The following is an 18,599-nucleotide window of genomic DNA, read 5'->3' on the forward strand; positions in this document are numbered from 1 at the left end:
CAAGAAGGAAAGTACAGAGAAGTGAAATGACTGGCCCAGTGTAACACAGCTGGCTACCAGCAAAGACAAGAACAAAAGACTGGTCCCCTGATCACCTGCCCAGTCTTGCATCTGCTACTTCCCTGATTATCCCGCTGCCTTTTAGTGTCTTTCTGAAGAGCACAGGTGAAATCAGGGTCTCCCAGAAGCCATTGGCAAACCTCCCCTTGGCATCAGTGGAGCCAAGATTTCGCTCAAGAAGGTTAGCGTTATGGAGCAGGTGCATTTCATACATCCACACTCACCTGATCGTGTCATTCAGGTTATGTTTTTAAAGATGCTTCAAACTTAAGTCATTAAAATGTCAAGCTCTGTTTGCATGCACACGTTTTGCCACTGCAGTTTTTTAGTGCTGAGTTGTTAAGTGAGCAAAAGCTCAAGTTTTTGGCATTTTTTCTGTGGGGTTTATAATCTTGTCTGCACTACAAAAACCACACAGTAGCTGCATCCATGAGTTAAGTGATCCCACTTCAAAGGTGGGGAAACTGAGGCAGAACACAGTTGAGGGACTTAAGCAAGGCCACCCAGGAAGTTTGGGGCAGACTTGAAAGCTGAACCCAGATTTTTATTTTAAGAAGTAGGGATGCTGGGGCTGGGTGGAGCAGCCATGGTGGGGCACGGGGAGAGTGGGCGGGGGATGGGGCCTGTTTGATTTGGAGATTTGGCAGCAACTGAATCGCCAAATCAGATTCAGACGAATCGATTCGGGACAGTGATTCAAGTCACCGAATCAAATCACTGTCCCCCAAATTGGCTGAATCTGAACCCAGAGTGAATATTAGCTGCTTCGCACAGGCCTACTGCACAGGTATCGCGCAGACGGTTCTCAGCTCGAGGATCAGTTGATGCTCCAGTTCATAAAGAGAGCATGGTCATGGAAGAAGCCACAGGGCAAAAGCTACCTCTGAAGCAAATACCCACCCATTGTCTTGACTTTCTACCCAGGGTTGGACTGATCACAATTTTTGGGGTCAGGAAAGTCATGGCCAAATTGGTATGGACGGTAGGGGTTTTTGCTTGTAGTGGGGGCATGGTCCTCTTCCTGGGAGCTCTTGAACATATATTAACAACCTTTGTGGCACCAGGATCTTGGCCATCATGACCCCCCTGCTTTGTCCATGGCAAGTTAGGGCGTTACATCTTCAGTTTTGTGTCAGGGTTGACTGTTGTTTCGGTAGGAGTTAGACTATGGATTGTATGGGATGGTTTGGCTATGGATGATCCTGCCTTAGATGGGGGTCAGACTAGATGGCCTCTGGAGGTCCCTTCCAGCCCTACTTCTCTATGATTTCAGTCATGAGTTCAAAGCAATGACTTGGATGAAAACAGCATTTCAGAGAGCTCCTTCCCAACTCAACTGCAGGCACATTACAGCCCCTTTGGGTGGACTATAAACTACCCCACGAGGCTACGAACTCACACAGCAGGGGCATGGATGGATGAACAGTAGATAGATAAACACAATCAGACCCGAAGGCATCAAGCTTCCTAAGGAGTTCCCTTCTTTTTGACATATAACGTAAGAGCTGCCACGTACAGGGTCAGATCACAGGTCCACCTACCCTAGCATTTTGTATCACACAGTGGCAGAAAGTGGGGGGTAAGGGGATGAGTATACATATGCAGGACATATCCAGACTGATCTGTCCTCTGCTCCTCCCCATTTCCCTTACAGCTTGAGCATCACACAGGGCTGTAGAGAAAGGCCTTGTCTACATAGAAAACAGCATCAGATCCAATAAAAATATGGCCTAAAACACATTCAACTTCTGCAAGACTCTGAGTAGGCTCTCCACCCTAATTCTGGGTTTCAGAGTGGCTTGTTTCACTTTAACATTTGCTGATAAAGCGTAAGAAAAGTTCTCGCAGCAAACAGGGAGCAAAAAGAAGCTCCAGTATTCACCCCATTGACTGTAAAGATGAGAGAATAGCTCAGAGGCGGGCAATTATTTCGGGCAGAGGGCCACTTACCAACCCCTGGCAAGATGTCAAGGGCCACATTTACCTCTCCGATGCAGGGAAGCAGGAACAGCCCCACAGTCCCAAGCCAGAAGCCTCTGCTAGGCAAGGGCTTCTGGTTGGGGAGGCAGGGCTGGAGGGGCCTTGCTACTGGGTCCTGCTGCCAGCTTCCCCCAGGTCCTATTGTCCCTGGCTCCTGTCATCTTTGACAGGCATACAGGAGCAAATAAATATAATTTGAAAAAAATTTTTAGGGGCCCCACAGGCTGGATAGAATGGCCTGGAGAGCTGGATCTGGCCCCCAGGCCATATTTTGCCCACCCCTGGAATAGCCCCAGTAGTTCTGAAGCCCTGCCATGTCTAAAATGCAAGTCTTTTGCAAGGAACCTCAATTTCACATCTAAATCCTCAAGTTGGTGAAGTCACTGGGAGTTGGTCTCTGGTTTCAGAGGGCCCATGATGTGCCCAGTGGTGTTGTAAACAAAATCAACTTCATTTTAAGAGGAAAGCGATGGGTCCTGCCTATTCTGTAATCCAAGCCTACATCTGCTTCAGGTCTCTTGTATTCAAAATCCTCCCCTGAAGGAGCCTAGGTAAATGGTGTTTGATCCCTTCTATACATTCAGATTTCGTTCTGCTCTACAAACATATGGAACAAGCTTCTAATCTTCTCTCGAAGAAGAACAGAAAGGCATCAGGAAGCAATTCTTTACGGTAAGGGTTGCCAAAATATGGAATGGGCTTCCAAGGGAGGTGGTGCTTTCCTCTACCTTGGAGGTATTCAAAAGGAGATTAGACAAGCACCTGGCTGGGGTCACTTGACCTCAGTGCTCTTTCCCGCCTAGAGCAGGGGGCCAGACTCCATGATTGAATATGTCCCTTCAGACCCTAGAAATCAATGACATCTATGAATCTATGAATCTAAGATATCTACACTGCAACCAGCCTGGGGATGCTGGCGTTTGAATCCCTGGCTGGCACAAAGCTCATACAGACCACTGCTTTCAGCTTCTGCAGCTTAGAGGGGAGCTGCTGGTGAGCTGAAGGCAAGAGGGTTTGTGGCTTGAGTGTCAGTGGTCACCGGCCAAAGGAATAAGCTCTGAGCTGCTGCTTATGTTGGAGGGCTGATAACTAGGCTTTGAGATGCTCTGACTTTACAGGCTCATATTCCCTCCTCGCAGCTGGGTTCTATACAGAGGACATCTCTTCAGCATTTCCATCTTTCACATGCACTGTAGGATGATTGGCAAAGGCAGCAACACCTTAAGGCCAAATTTCCTCCCTCTATCTGCCACAGCACTTGCATGAGCAAACTGCTCTGTGCATATGCAAACCTGTGTGCAGCACCTACTGTATCCGTGTGTCCTCTTTCATAGGAACATTAATCACAGGTAGCAGAAACAGGCTGCTAGCTGTAATGTCTGACTGCTGGTCTAAGGTGCTATCTGCTCTAGGTCGTTTGCTCTCCAACAATGCAAACTGAATAAGAAAAGTGATTTTCTCCAAGGCAGAAGATGATGAACTGGACCATGACCTTTATCAAGAATTAACAAGTTGTCTGGAGTTTATTATAAACAGATGTCGATCAAGCTGTGGATCTGTAATAAAAGCTAGAACAAAGAGAAGGTTGCTTCTATATTTACAACACCCCTGAGTACATCTCTTAAAGTACAGCTGTCCTTGATTTGCTCTTCTTATCAAGCAAAATGAGTTATTAAGGGCAGGAGGTAGGGATTTTTTGATGTTCCCAAACCACTGGAACTCTTCTGTAAATGTAGGAAGAGAGTTTTGATTGCATAGTATTCACTGAAAGAAAAAGGCTTCCTGTGAATTCTTATTAAAAATCCCCCCAAAACCCAACAATTCACTGCAATCCAGTTAAAATAATTCATTTGTAACTAAAATCCCTTTGTTGCCACAACTGTGATTAATGACTGCTAATCCTCAGAAGGAAACATCTCAGTGTTTGGCATGAAAACAATGCTATTCTAATAGGAAATTTGATTTTTTTTCCCTCCCTCATTTTCAGTATTTTCCTGGGATGAGTTACCTGCAGCCGGCATTTCGAGGCAAAGAAAAAGATGGTAAAGAAACTGGCGGCTGTTCCCAGGCAGGGAAGACAGGTGGCTATAGGTAATTTTTCAACTGTGCTTTTATCATTAATGACATAATTTGGCAGCAAGAATATTTTTCACATTGCACTTTGCCAAGCCATTCCTTACCAGGGCTTTGCAATTTGTTCCAGTCAGCAAGCAAATCCTGGTCTGTATGCACCCTACTGAGATGCACGCCAGCCAGGTGTTTGGCATGGAAAGCGGTTAAAGGGTTTGCCTCTAAAAGCCTCTTTTTCCCCCAGTAGATACTGAGCTCAGATTATCACAGGTTTACAGGTTTACTGAGAGCCCCTGACCATGGCACCTAGTGCACAAAACCCAAAGATCCTGCTCACCGCAGAAGGCCCCGTTCTAATCTCAGATGCATCACCGTGCAAGTCTGGAGTAACTCAGCTGGCTAACTTCATTTGGATTTGCACTATGGTATGCTGAGCCGAAGATCTGACCTACTCTGATACATGAGATCTTTGGGTTTTGGAAGAATGAAAACCAATGACATCAGGTTAACTGGGATAAGAATATAGCCCAGCAGATCCATCTTTCTTCATTTAAAAGCCTTTTCCTCAGACTATGAGGGTCTAAAGTCCTATCCACCAAGTTGAAAATGTGCCATCATGAAAGTCAGTCAAGACCGTTTTCTTTTACCCTGTAAATCCAGCTTCCATGACAATCCTGCCAGAGCAACACAACTCAAAGTGGAACTGGGAACACTGGATCGCTTGATGGTCCTGTTGACCCCACAACGACTGCAACAGTCACAAGACAAAGATAGAAAATGCCAAGATGTAAAAAAGACTATGAAAAAAATAAAGGAAAGGGAAATAAAAGTTAATTCCCTAAAATCCTTGCGATAAATCACAGCCTTGCTATTTAAATATCCCATGCTCCAATTATTCCCTGAAAGCGTCCAAAAGCCAACTGGAAAAGAACCCAAGGAAAATACAGGACTAGCCTGCATTGCACCTGAGTGACCTCACAACAACTTTATTAGCAGATTAGGAGGGCAGGGAATAGATAGATATTAGGGGAGCTGAGAAACTACCCTCTTGGACTGTTTAATCTCAGGCACTACTTGAGATTTGTCAGCACCATGGCAGGGCCCACACATTCACTCAACATACTTCCACACCATGTCAGATATGTCCTGAATTGCCCAGCAATGTATTTATTCTCACCGCATGAGTCACGATGGACTCTGGATAGACAGCTGACCTTGCAGGCCATTCTCCCAAATGCAGCCCAGCACACGCAAAAAAAAAAAAGATAAATCAGGTTTCCTAATAAGTTTTCCTAACAATGGTGCAGGCAGATTGAAAGAGCTGCACATCCCCTGCCTGCTTTTTTGCAGAGCACTGTAATGCACCAGATCATCTGTGACCCAAAATGAAGCTGCCCAGAAGCACATTTTAAGACAGGACAATGCATCAGCATACTTGCTGCTAAAGGAGAATTACAGGGCAAGCTCAGTATAATAAGCCCCCCGCAAGGGACAGGAGAAGAATTCATTAAAAGAGCATGCTTGCTATCAAATTCATGAAAAAAAAAATAGTTTGTGCTGTTGGAATTGCTAGAAGTGGACATTTGTTTTAAACGGGGTCTGCTACAGTAAGCTTGTGCTGTAACCCTTGGTACTGCTGCAACAGCTGGAGGCTTACAAATATCTTTTTAAAAAGCTCCAATTGAGAGCAAAGTGCTGGGAAACTAGTACAATATCTAGTGATAAAATGTTTAACTGCCCAGCTTTCAGTCAAGATCGAACTGCTTCAAAGCAGTGATTTTGTGCATGCTCTTATGTGTTTAGCTGAATGCTAAATGAGTGAGCAACACTTCCAAGAAGTGCTGATGTAGGCAGAACAGAGCACTGGCAATGATGTTTTACAACCTTGGTGCACATTTTATAGAGCTTGCTAATATTTAACTCTCAAACTTTCTGTCCCCAAAGAGTACCATTTCTCCCTAAAAAGGGCCAGATACTGGATTATGTTGGCCAACAACAGGATGAGTGATGCCTGTAGTGGCTTTATCACATAGCTTAAAACCTGAATGAAAGCCTCTGCAACCCTCATATTGTTGCTGCTGGAGGCAGATGGCGCATGAGCTTTTCTGCCGCTCTTCTCCCTGGGAGGACCCAGATTGAATCATTTGCAAAGACCAATAAGCTAGAATAAATCATCACTGCTCCCAGGCACATGCTAAATTCATTGTATTCATTATTTGCTATAACGGTGCACAATTCCCAACTATTTAGCTCAGAGTATCTGCATGTGCCTGCCAACCTAACTCCCAAAACTTTGGGTTATGTTCTTCACTGCTTTTGTTAGTTCATTTTTAAATCATGAGAAGAGTTAGCTGTCGTTTGACCCCAGCATCCTTTCCTGCCCATGGCAGGGGGTCGGACATGATGATCTGCTCAGGTCCCCTCTGACCCGACCAACTATGAAACTATGAAACCTCTTGATTGGGTTCAGTTTGCATCACACCAAGCAGTGTTCTGAATCGGTGTAATCGGTAAATACATGATCATTTCATATTCCTCCCTATACAGGAATCCCAGTCAATTTGTACTCTGAAAAAGAACGCTATTTCACCTGCTAATACACAGGGATTGTTTATTTTGGCCAGTTCTCCTGGCTTACATATGCCAGGTTATGATAAAATAACGTTCAATACGCTAACTCTTCTAGGATGCATGGTCCTGGCTCGGCTTAAATGCCGTCCTATTGCATGTGGCAGATCCCTTGCGCGTTCTCCAGCATTAACACCATTTGATTCACATAAGCTGGCTACCTGAGGGGATATATTTATAAATGTTTTGTTAGTTATCATAATCTAAAAAATGCTACTGCAGGTAGGCCAATTGGCCCAGGCTGGGCCTCTATTGCACTGGAGTTTGATCAGTAACAACAACTATTAAACTCAGGTTTTTGGAAAGCAAAGTGCCTCTACTGTGGCCCAGCAGTTTCAGCACATGCCGTACATTCCTGAACACAAAGTAGGCTTTCTGTTTAAAGAATGGTACAGTTGCAAAGATAAGAGAAAACAGAGCTGGAACATAATATTCCTGGGAAATGTCAGTCCCTCGCGCAAACACGCAAGCGGTAATGTAAAGACATTTTGTTGGTGCTAGAGTCAAATGTTGAGATCTCAAGGAGTTTATCTCAAGCACTACCGCCTTCGACTATAAGGACTGGATGAAAAAAGGCACAAATTCTGCTCAAATTTACTTCAACATACGTCAAAGCAGGGGTTTAAGCAGGGGTAGAATCTGGACCTGAGGAAGGGATTCCCAGATGGGGCCATCTATTTAAATATGTCATGAGTCAGGGATTGGACTCAGCAGTGTTTCACATATTGGCGCACAGGCAACCATGTGCTGGTGATCAAGTGAGATCCATTTGCACAGTACTAGATCCATCTTTTTTCTGATGCAATAGTGCTGGCAGGTTCTGTGTGCTGGGTGGGGGCGAGGGGAGAGAAAGCGCTGCTGGTTGTATGCGCCAGAGGACCAGGATTTGGCCTTACGTGCTTTGAGTCTCCTTTTGGGGAGGATTTCCTGAGCTGAACCTTTCCAAACATCTGCCTAAGAGCAGTTCTCCCAAACTTTTGGGGTTGTCAGTCAGATGCCAGATAGTTTGAGGACACAATCACGAGGCCAAACAACTTGCTTCTGTTGGCTCATGTCCTACTTCATTTCTGCTTACCCAGCTCTATTGATATCCAAACCCAAAGCCTCACCAGCCGGCGTTCAGGAGTAAGGCCTTCATTCCTATTCCTGGGAGGTCAGTCAGGCCAGGGTAGGACACCCCCCTCCCGTCAAATATCTTTTTATGAATTCTGCCATTCACTTGCCTTTCTGAGACCCTGATTTTTCCCCTTCCTCTGTATAGTGAAGAGAGGGGAATGTCTCAACAGAGGACAAGCCTGCCTAGGTTTTGGACAGAGCCCTGTCCCCACTCATGGCACCGAGGGGGCTGATTTTCCCCCTGGGTGGCTGTCTTGGCCAAGCTCTCAAACAGAAAGGTGAACCGGCTTGTAAACTGTGTGGATCCTTCACTCCCTTCTCTAGGGTCTGGAGGGAGGTGTGCCGCCAGCGTACGGTGCCCTAGCACCCTGGTAAAGGCAGTATGCATGCATGGCACGCTTTCCAACAGGCAGCCTTGGGGGCTGGAGGACACAGAGCAACTCCCATTTCCATCTGCTGCTCGGAAGTGGACACCCTGACCCTCCATTTTACTTCAGTGACCAAGTTTCTAACACTCTTTGCAACCACGAACACTGCCAGAAAGATTAACGGGGATCAAACTTCTGCTGTTTTCTTTACACTTCACTCTGACACCGAAAACACACTTTCTGGGTCTCGTGCTTTAAATGATTTCAGACCCGAAGTCCAAGCAGCCAGGCTGCAAAAGCTGCGTGGAGATCGCCGTTACCTTAGACCAGTCTCCTGTTTTCCATTCGTAACAGCCCGTGTGATCTTCGCACTCCTCCTCGTCCCTCGGCCTGGTGGCTGCGTCGCATTTTCCTTGCGAATTTGTGCACGTTACTGTTCTCTTCTGGATGCCCTTGCCGCAATCTGCTGAGCACTGAAAAACAATAAGCATTAGCTTCAGCTTCTGTGTATTGGGCCTGCTAAGAAACAATCAGCTCTCAACTCAGCTTCAACAATAGAAAAATGAAAATTTTGCTTCAGGAAAAAAATGTAAACATTCAAAGTTTTATTATGTGGAAGTGCTTTTGTGGCACTTTAGTCCCCCCTCCTTGCCAAGTCAGGACATTCTCAAACTCTTTGGCAACATCTTTTTGTTTGCACACATGTGGGTTTTGGATCAAACAGAGAAAAGCAAAAATGAGTAACACATATATTTTTTCAATGAATGGGAATAAGAAAATCAATAAAAGGCAGGGCTTTTGAGAAGCTGGAGGTTCTTTAAAAAATGTTTTTGAAAAATGGCTACTTTGCAACCAAAAAAAGATCTCATCTGAAAAATTTAAGTCCGGTCCATCCAGGACCTGGTGTTGTATAAGGTGACTTTTAAAACCGTTCCTTTAGTAGTTTTGTTCTTAATACTGAGAAAAGCCCAACAGATCAAGACACGTACAATAGGGAACTTGCCACCTCCCTTGAAATATCAGGATAACTTAATAAAACTTTTAAAAATCACAATGACACCAGTCCAAACTCTTGGGAACATGGTGTGGTTAGTGTGATCTTGTAGTAAAATTGTTCAGAAAACCCTGCGCAACACAGTCCTTGTATCACACACCATACATTGACCGGACTGATGGCAGTCAATGTGTTCTCACAACTATGTTAGGAGCAGATGACACAAATGTACGCGTGCTTCTTTTTTTGTTTAATAAAGTGGATTTTAGCGGATGTTACTTCTAAAAAGTGGCTGATCACACAAACCGTGTGATCCCAGGGTGGTATTATTTCAGCCTCCTGCATGCCCCGCTCTGTGATTAATTTACAATGACACCCAGCAAGCTACAGCCACGCACAGACGCCCAAACCATCGACAGGGATCAAATGTGGGCTCTTCAGCACCAAAAGGCCATAATGCTTCAACTGTACACAAGTTGGGAGCTCTGGGAGAAGGCAGCTGGTGGCGTTTCAGAGAGCAGCCGCAAGAGGGAGACATGATTACAAGCATTAGGACGATGAGAGCCACATGTACGCAAGTGGGCAGCTGTGGTCTACTTTTTTTTTTGAACTTCTTGACTTCTATGGAAGTTCTGCCAGGGCTCCTCAGGGCATGGGAATATGTGAGCATGCATTTCCTACCCAAGCCCCTGGACACCTGGAACGGTGGTCAGAAAGTTTTGCCCCTACTTCAGAAGCTCTCTGTGGGACCCATTGTAGGTAGAAAGGGGGCGGCATTACAATCTCAGGACTAAAAATCCCTGCTTTTAATTACAGCTTCTCCAGCAAAGAGACAATGGAACAAAGGGACATTGTTATCGCTGTCTGAGTTGTGCCAGCGAGCCGCAGCACGTCTGGTCTTCCTACACCCCGTTTTCCTGCCAGTGCAGTGGTTAAAAGGAAAAAAAAAACACCCCACTGGGGACAGGTGGGTCGAAAAATGATATATGAACCAACTGAGATAAAGACTAACCTTCTCCAGAGTGTCAAGTTCTCCCCCTTAGGGGATCTGCATGGAAAAGACAGTTGACTTGACACTGAATAAATAGCAGAGATATGAGAGACGCTGTGAGGTCTTTTGAAAATATTCCAACAAACTTCTCCATTCAGGGGGTCTGTGCTGGGAACAAGCATCAGCTTGATATATGTTACATCGACTGGACAAATCTCAGCATGCCTGTCTAACCATCTTGAAAATACAATCCAGGCAGTTGTGACCTGCTGGCCTTGTTGAGGACATGAATGACAAGTGTTTATGAGCTGGCAAGCAAACAGATGTGCCTTTAAATACTTCACAGCAACTATCGAGTGGCTTCTTTCAAAAAAGAGAATCCTTCCATTTAATTTACTGCACGCTGCTCCTTTGTGTAACCTCCTTAAGGATGCAATGTCTTTACAGAGAACACAATCCTGAGATTCGACCAGCTGCTGGGATGATGTCCTTCAAGCAGGAGAGAGAGCTCCATGGAGGACATCATGACAAATGATGGACAAAATTGAGGTGCTGGACTCTTTTAAGCCCTGAAGCTGGAGCTCTCCAGGTATCATGGATCTGCCCTGCATTACACAGGGTTTCTTCAACTGTGGCTTAGTATTTCCCAGAGACATGCAGAATGACATGAGGTAGCAGAATGACCTCTTCAGGGTTGCATCCTCTCATCATGAAGTCCAAAACATATTTTTTAGCTTCTCAAATGAACCAATTTACCAAAGCTGAAGTAGCACCGTTTGCAATGTAAGAACTGTACAGCAAGGGAAGTTTCAGTTGGATATTAGGGCAAAATATCTCACTAAGAGGGTGGCGAAGCATTGGCATGGGTTACCTAGAGAGGTGGTAGACTTGCCATCTTTGGAGGTGTTTAAGACCCAGGTAGACAAAGCCTTGGCTGGGATTATGTACTTGGGACTGGTCCTGCTTGGAGCAGGGGGTTGGACTAGATGTGACCTCCTGAAGTCCCTTCCAACCTGAATTTTCTGTGATTCTAACTTTCTTGGTGGAATTTCCTGCTCTCTGGAAAAAGCCCACCAAGTATTTCCTTTTCCAGTGTTTATGTCCTTCACCCATCCACACAACATTCACTATCTATGGATGCCATTATTTTTTGTTAAAAAAAAGAAGTCAGGCTCATGATCGGAAGACATGCTGCGGTGATACATCAACTACCTCCCTTCTAATTTCATACTGCTACACACATCTTCTGAGCTTTAAAAAGAAAACTTTTTTACATAGTTTTCCCAAAGGTTCTAGGTATACAGAGCCTTCTGGCCCAGAAATACTTGCAATTGTGGATTATTTCATCTTAAATTCATTAACAAATCTACCTGGACAAAAATTGAAATTATTGTATAGAGAAGAGGGACAAAATCTGAACTTGATACAGCCCTGTTGGCAAACATTTAGTACAGGCCTCTTCAAATGAGGAAATGAGAACATTTTTCATCTGATTCTACCCTACCTCCCGAATGGTAGAAAAGTTCACCTTTTGTAACTACTCTCTATTTTTGGTCATTAAAAATGGATTGAGCAGCACTTTATCCAAAATAATTCCAAGTGTTTGGCACCAAAAAGGGAGCTTAATTTTTTTTCCACACTAAAGATTGTCTTGGATTTAGCTTTGAGAACGTGTTTTTTGATCGGAGACCAGACTTCAATTTGCTCGTTATTCAACTATTTTTGTTTTTTAGCCAAAAAACCAAAATAATTCATGAGAAAACTGGTTCATAACATGATATCACCATTGCAATATTGCGTTTTTCCACCACCTCAGTTGAAAATTTTAAAGATTTAATTGATTTTCAGCCAAAATGCTATATATGTGCTTAAACTTCCCAACATGACTCTGGCCTTTATAGGTTAACTGATGGTAGCCTAAAATGGGCCACCTGACAGCAAAAACATGTCTAAAAAGGATTAACCTCAGAAAACAATTGGCTAGCAATTATAAATCACTAAACCGTAGAGGAATTTAATAAAGGAAAAATAAATCTCTTACTTCCACACAGTTTAGGATACATATTTGTGATGAAACTGTTCAGCTGACTTGTGCTCTGATGGATCCCTTATGTAGTCTGAATTACACTCACCTACCAAAAGTAAGATGCAGACACTTTTCTAATTGAGAAAGGGATCTGTGACAAGAGGCCACATCTGCTTAGAAAACAGGAGGAAATTTTAGGAGGAAACAATGCCGACAGCACCATCATAAAGCAGCATTGCTCCCACTCAGCAGGCCGGCTACCCAGAAATGGTTTATTTCTGTAATGTATAAAAGGTCCTTGAGCCTGGACAGATGATATATCAATAGTATTAAAAAAAACTGCAGACAATAAAAATGCAAACTTGGCTTCTTCTCTCACCTGGTAGAAAAGAATCAGGGGTGAAACTCTACCCGTGAGAGCAACACCAGTTTGGCTGTTTGTCTTCATCCATCCTTAGGTAACTTTGCTATGAACCCACACAGGCTCATACCTGCTCCCCTGCCATCTGGCGGCAAGGGACTGTAATCACTGCCTACTGCGTGAGCAGGACGTCTGGTCCTCAGCCTGGTATAATTTACATCTGTGTATACTGTAAAACCAATGCGAGTTATGCTGGGTTTTACGTTCATTTGCCCATGCCCTCAGTGTCTTTCTGTACATGGGAATGGGAAAAAGCGATGAAAGGGGTTAGAAGAAAAAGAGTCTCTCTGAAACACTAGCGAGTATAAACAATGTTCCACTGAATAATCATGTACAGGCTTGGGACTTTAAACCCTCACCTGTCGAACAGGAGACTTCCTGCCCTGCAGGTGATTACAGTTGAATAACAATGCCCCTCTGTTAAAACCACCCCCCCACCAACCTTTTCTCCTGCAAAACAGCTGGGATCCTACAGTCCTGTAACTGTGAGCCCAGTTGTTAGGCCACTATATTGCAAAGTTATTGAACATTACACAGATGGAGGTGGGGAAGAGTAAACAATGGAAAACCGGGAGAGGAAAGAAGCACCCTTTCTTCATAGATTTTGGGTACACCCTGGAACACAGATGTTCTGGAGATACGTCAGTGCAACACGAGTGCAACACTGAAGACGACCGGGTCTTTTATATCGCTCAGTTTGGCAGGTTGCGCTTCCGAACTAATGTTGAACTCCTACAAGTGGCTCTGCAACATTTTCAGACTTGGTTGGGAATCTGAGGGTGGAAACTTGTTGGAGAAACCAATTACCAGGAGGTTTAAAGGATAAGAACAAACTCGGTTAAAACACAGGCTGGCATCTTGTATACATTTCTATACCTGCGGCGGCGTAGGTTGTAGCTGTGTTGGTCTAAGGGCATAGGCAGGCAAGGTTCTTTGGGTGAATCTGGTATCTTTTATTAGATCAACATAATAGGTGGAAAAAATTATTTTCCATCTATTTAAGTTCGTCTACTAAAAGATATTAGATTCAACCAAAGAACCTTGTCTTTCCATACCTGCGGCAGGTACTGGTCCAGTGGATCCTGTTTCCTGGTCCTGGTCCACTAGGTAGAATTTGGAAGTGATTTCAATCCAGCTCGATTTTAACAAAGAAGTCAGCATTTTACTTAGCATAAGTCAATGCAGCAGTCATCAACATTTAACAGCCATATGCTGCTGTTTGCTGTTTATAGTGGGGTTGGAGCACTGTTGCAGCCCTGATGGTCCAGGGAACATATGACAGAGAAAGGGTTTTTTTGTGATATCCTTTAATGGATGAACTGTATAGCTGGGAGAATTGTTGGACAAGGTTTGAGGCATACAGCACCCTTCTGCTCTGTCAGGCAAATGCTGCATGTATAGACATACCCCAGGTCTTGTATCTCAAGACACACATATGGAGGGTGACATGCTCAAAAAATTGGTGCTCGCGACACTGCAGGTGCACATGTAGAAGGTGGGTTGAGGCCTAAATCATATCCTGGTCCAATTAGCACGAGACCCTACTGAGCTCATCTGCCCACAGGGGGAAGCCATAACAGCCAGGGAGATATCCCCCGCTCCAAAAATATTCTCACCGTAAGCTCATCTCTTAGCTTCTCTGGATTATTTTAATTATGCAGATATTGTTTCCCTTTGTTCCACTGCTGATATTGAAAAGCTTGTTATTCTGCTACAAGATGTCTGACATTTTTATTATACATATAATTTCTTTCATGTGTCTATTCCTCTTGGGAATAACATGGGAACACTGTGAAACACATGGTCTGACATAATTCCTATAAATTCATGTATAAAACAGCAGCTCAGTATTTGCAGGACAAAAGAGGTGTTTCCTTATGTCCAAGATAGATATTTTTTGTTTGCACTTTATTTTTAGGAAACATTAATAAATACCCTGAGCTAAGATTCAGATGTTTTAACAGGCAGCCGAGAAATTATTGCAAGGTGCTATACAATCAACAAGGTCAAGAGCTTGCTTCTTACCATCTCTGACGCATGCTAGCGATGCCTATAGCAGGCATAAAACTGCTATTAATAATAATTTCTTGACCCCTTCACGCTATGTATAGATGTACCCGTCATATAAACTGCAACCACGTTTGCTAGATTTATGGATCCTACAAGCTAGGGCAAGGAAAAATCCAAAGGTTGGGTGAGCTAGAGCACTGGCAGCGCAGTTATCCAATGCTAATTTCATATTCCAGATGATCAGATCCAAAAGACGTGACACATTAGGTGAACTCTTGGTCGTGGTGCAGCAAAATGCTTCTCCTTCCTAATTTTGGTTGAAGACTATAAAGACATGTATAATACTGCCTGGCAATAGCAACGAACCTCAGCAAGGAACTCACTGGTGCAGGACACACCCCTCAGTTCTGTACAGCTGATCTAAATCAATCATTGTACCAATTGCCCGTTTAGCACTGACCCTACCCAACACTTAAGCACATGCTTAACTTGCAGCACTGCTGGATCAGGCCCAAAGCACTTGGCACCTGGATTGCTGCATGCAGCCTGGTTCCCTCTTGAAATCCAATTCCTACCTTGGACCACTCCGATGCCTCCCAGATAGAAAGGCAGTCGCGGCCCTCGCAGCTCTGAATCGTTGCTGGTTTGTGGCCCAGGCAGTAGAGGTCTCTGGTGTTGACGTAGGTGCCGTTCTGCAACTGGTACACACAAGTCACTTCCCGGCGCTGGATGCCTTTCTCACAGGTGGCCGAGCAGGGGCTCCAGCGGCCGGTCACCCATCTGATAAGAAGACAGAGAAGAAACGTAAGGAAGATGGAGCCTGGCTCTGTGCTTGGGACCCCTGAGAAACAGGCCACCCATCCAAGGCCCAGACTGCACAGAACCGTTGAATTACAATCATGCACCTTTTTCAGCTAAAGTCTGCGGGATGCTGGAAAGGGCCCGGGGGGGGTGGCCATCTGGCGAGCGTGCTAGTGAGTCTCATCTGCTCAGCAGCCCAGCTGCTGCTCTGCTTAGCTCATAGGAGACTTGTTTGCAAAACTCCTTTTCCACAGTTCAAGGGAAGGCAGCCCTGAATGCTTGCAAGTAATGCCTCCCTAGAGCAGCACCTAACTGAACCACTGGTGTAACCCTGTTGCTTCTAGCTCCCGTTCAGAGTGGCTGTAAATACCCCCTTCCCAGGGCTCTGTCTGGCTGCCTGTTTGATTAGGACACTCTGTCTGTTTTGAAGTTCAGAAGCCCTAAAATGCTGGCTAAAGGACCACGTCCCTCCTATTAGCACATAAGAGCTTAACAGCTACAGCTCAACCAGTCTTTAACAAGACAAGATTACACTTCCCAAAGGGCTCCCATTGTGTTGATTCAAAGCAGATGTGGTTCAACCATTCGAATCTGGATGACTTTTCTCCCCGTAAAACATCCTCCATTATTTTAAGGTTTCTTTTCCTTTTAGCTTGTTTCTAAAGCCATTGTTTCCCCTTAACAACACGCTGGGCTGAGAGTAAATGAAGGTTTTTTTGAAGGTCTGTTGGGCAACCCTGGCACGTGCTGGGACTCCTGCAAAATATGGAAGGTGCTGATGCTAAGGGTATTTAAATAGTTTAAGTAGGCCTGTTACCCAACTCATAGAGCCTGGCTTGACATCCATTAAGGTCAATGGGAAATAAATCCAGCCCCTCATGTGGAAAGTTGAGCATGCACACTAGTCTCTGCCAGATCAGAGCCAAGATCAGGTCCAAGATGAGGCTTTTTTCCTCCTGCAGCTGTGGATATTCTAGCTGGAGGCAGATCTACCCCCGAACTAAGCACAATTATGGGTAGAGCTGCTCTGGGGAACAATGTGATAACAAATCTGGGAAGAATCAAGGTGGGGGGGGTCTTTTATAAATACATAAAAAGCATCCATCTTGGCACTTCCTGCAATCTGGCAGGGAGGAAGATGTTCCCTCTAATTACAGGCATTCCTGGACTGAAAGAAGGCCTGGAACAACAAGGAGCAAAGGTGGGTTTCTCTGAGAGCTGGTTTGCTAGGCTATTATTGAAAACTGGGAGGGAGTCTCTTCCTTGTACCTGATTTCTGGGTTACTAAAGACCATCTGTGGATCAGAGAAGTAAGAAGATTCCTCAAAGATGTGCAGAGAGCTCTAACCGGCGGGAGCAGGATGCATATTGAGACTCTTTGGAGCAAGATTTTTTTTTTTTAACGTTGCTTAAAAGTTCACTTTTCCAGTGAACAGTGAAAGCAGAAAGATCAAATGCTGCCAATCTTCAAGGGAAAAACCAAGAGCATACAATTATCCCATGTCCTCGTTGTTAATCCATTTGTCAACTGTTGTCAGGGACGAGCATGGTGCTGGTGAGCCGAAGGTCACTCTCGCAGCTAAGGCAGGAACCAATTGGTTTGAGAAGGGCACAGGATGGGTTGAGATACCACAGATTGGCCACCCACTGTCTGCCGTGAAACAGGGGCCTCAATCAGATGTTGCTGTGTGTTAAAGCAATGGGCAGTGAATTAAAAACGCCCTGTGAGACATCAAAAGGATTTTGCTGGATGATCATTGTGGAGCCTCTCCTCACCTTGATATTCTTCTAATGGACTGGGAAAATGCCGGCTAAGTCATCTGACCTGGAGACAAGAAGATGGAGAAGACTAGCCTGGCTTGTGGAGGCTATTAACCCGACTCCCACCGATTTGACCGAGAGCTGGGGGCTGTCACCGCGCAAGAAGTGGAAGGGCCTAACTGGCCAAAAAGGGCCGGTCACCAAAGGAGATGAGGAGGAAGGAGGCCACAGGGTCAGGAAAGCAGCTGTTCAGACTCCGTTACACTAATGTCCACATCTGACTGCAATCTACAGCAACTGGCAAAGGAAGAAGAGGAAGGGACTGAAAGGAGAGGAGAAAATCAGAGATAAAAATGCTTTCTTGGCAGAAGCTGTCCTGACCATTTTCCTCCGGGATGGGTGGCTCACCGTCTGCCAGTTATTTCTGAGATGCTGTCAACAGCGAGGTCATGGCCTGACTTCAGCAAAGGGGAACATTAGTTTTGGTGCTTTCTGTTGCTTTGAATGAGAGAAACCCATCTCCTTTCCCCCCCGTCCAGCCGGTGGGATATAATAGAGTGACAGGAAACTGCCACGTAAGAGCGAACATTGCTGGCATGAGAGGAATCGGCACAAGGTGCCTGATCCAATCCCCAAGCAACGTCGGGGCAAAGGTTGCGGATCAGGTCCTATTATGCATTTCAAATGCGGCCCCTTAAAAGTGATCTCTGGTACCTGGGTCCAAGTAGTAGTGATGAGCACAGATGTGATTTCTTATCTGTTTTGGGACCTGAGGGCTTATCAGATAGCTACAAAGAAGGCAGGAGCATTATTTTCACGTTGACTGAATAGGAAAGATAAAAGCAAGTAACAACGGGCAGGTCTATAGCACCGCGGTATCTTGACCGGCCTTTCCCAAGCATGCGTGCCCTGCCCACCTGCTCCTGCATGCATGCTCCAAAACTGAGGCACTTTCAGTGACATCCCTCTCTACTGCTCTCAAGATGCAGTTTGGAGCCTGCTTGAAAACAGCCGCTGGAGATGCTCCCAGAGCATCTTCGCTACCGTTTGAGTGTCCATACAAGAGCAAGCGGACAGGGCATGTGCAGGGCCATCTGCCCAGGACACGCGGTCCCCACAGTCTCGACGGACCCAATGTGGTCACAGCCAGGGAACAGGCTTTCCCTCGATGAGGGAAATCCATTAAAAATCAACTTATCAAAAAAAAAAAAGCCCCTCATGGAAGAGCAGGGCCTCCGAGAGCCTCTCTGCCCCGTTTCCCAGGGAACACGATGCCCGTGCTTCGGGATAATTGGCGAGTTTCTGAATGACCCGTCTAGAGAAGTCATCTGCTTGCTTGCATTGCGGCTCTCCGGGAAACGGGTCGATGTGAC

At 45.2% G+C, this 18,599-nt stretch overlaps 1 protein-coding gene across 1 annotated transcript in view; it reads right to left on the minus strand.

The window, feature by feature from the left end:
- The window catches only part of ADAMTS17 (ADAM metallopeptidase with thrombospondin type 1 motif 17), a 252,778-nt gene that overhangs the window by 16,789 nt on the left and 217,390 nt on the right, over window positions 1-18,599 (minus strand). The window contains exons 19-20 of the mRNA XM_019533183.1: window positions 15,240-15,444; window positions 8,543-8,695 (exon numbers count right to left, since the gene is read on the minus strand). Coding sequence (XP_019388728.1) covers window positions 8,543-8,695; window positions 15,240-15,444 — 358 coding nt within the window. The remainder of the gene's footprint in view (window positions 1-8,542; window positions 8,696-15,239; window positions 15,445-18,599) is intronic.

Source organism: Crocodylus porosus, unplaced genomic scaffold, assembly GCF_001723895.1.
Source record: "Crocodylus porosus isolate Cpor-Errol unplaced genomic scaffold, CroPor_comp1, whole genome shotgun sequence".
Taxonomy (NCBI): Eukaryota; Metazoa; Chordata; order Crocodylia; family Crocodylidae; genus Crocodylus; species Crocodylus porosus.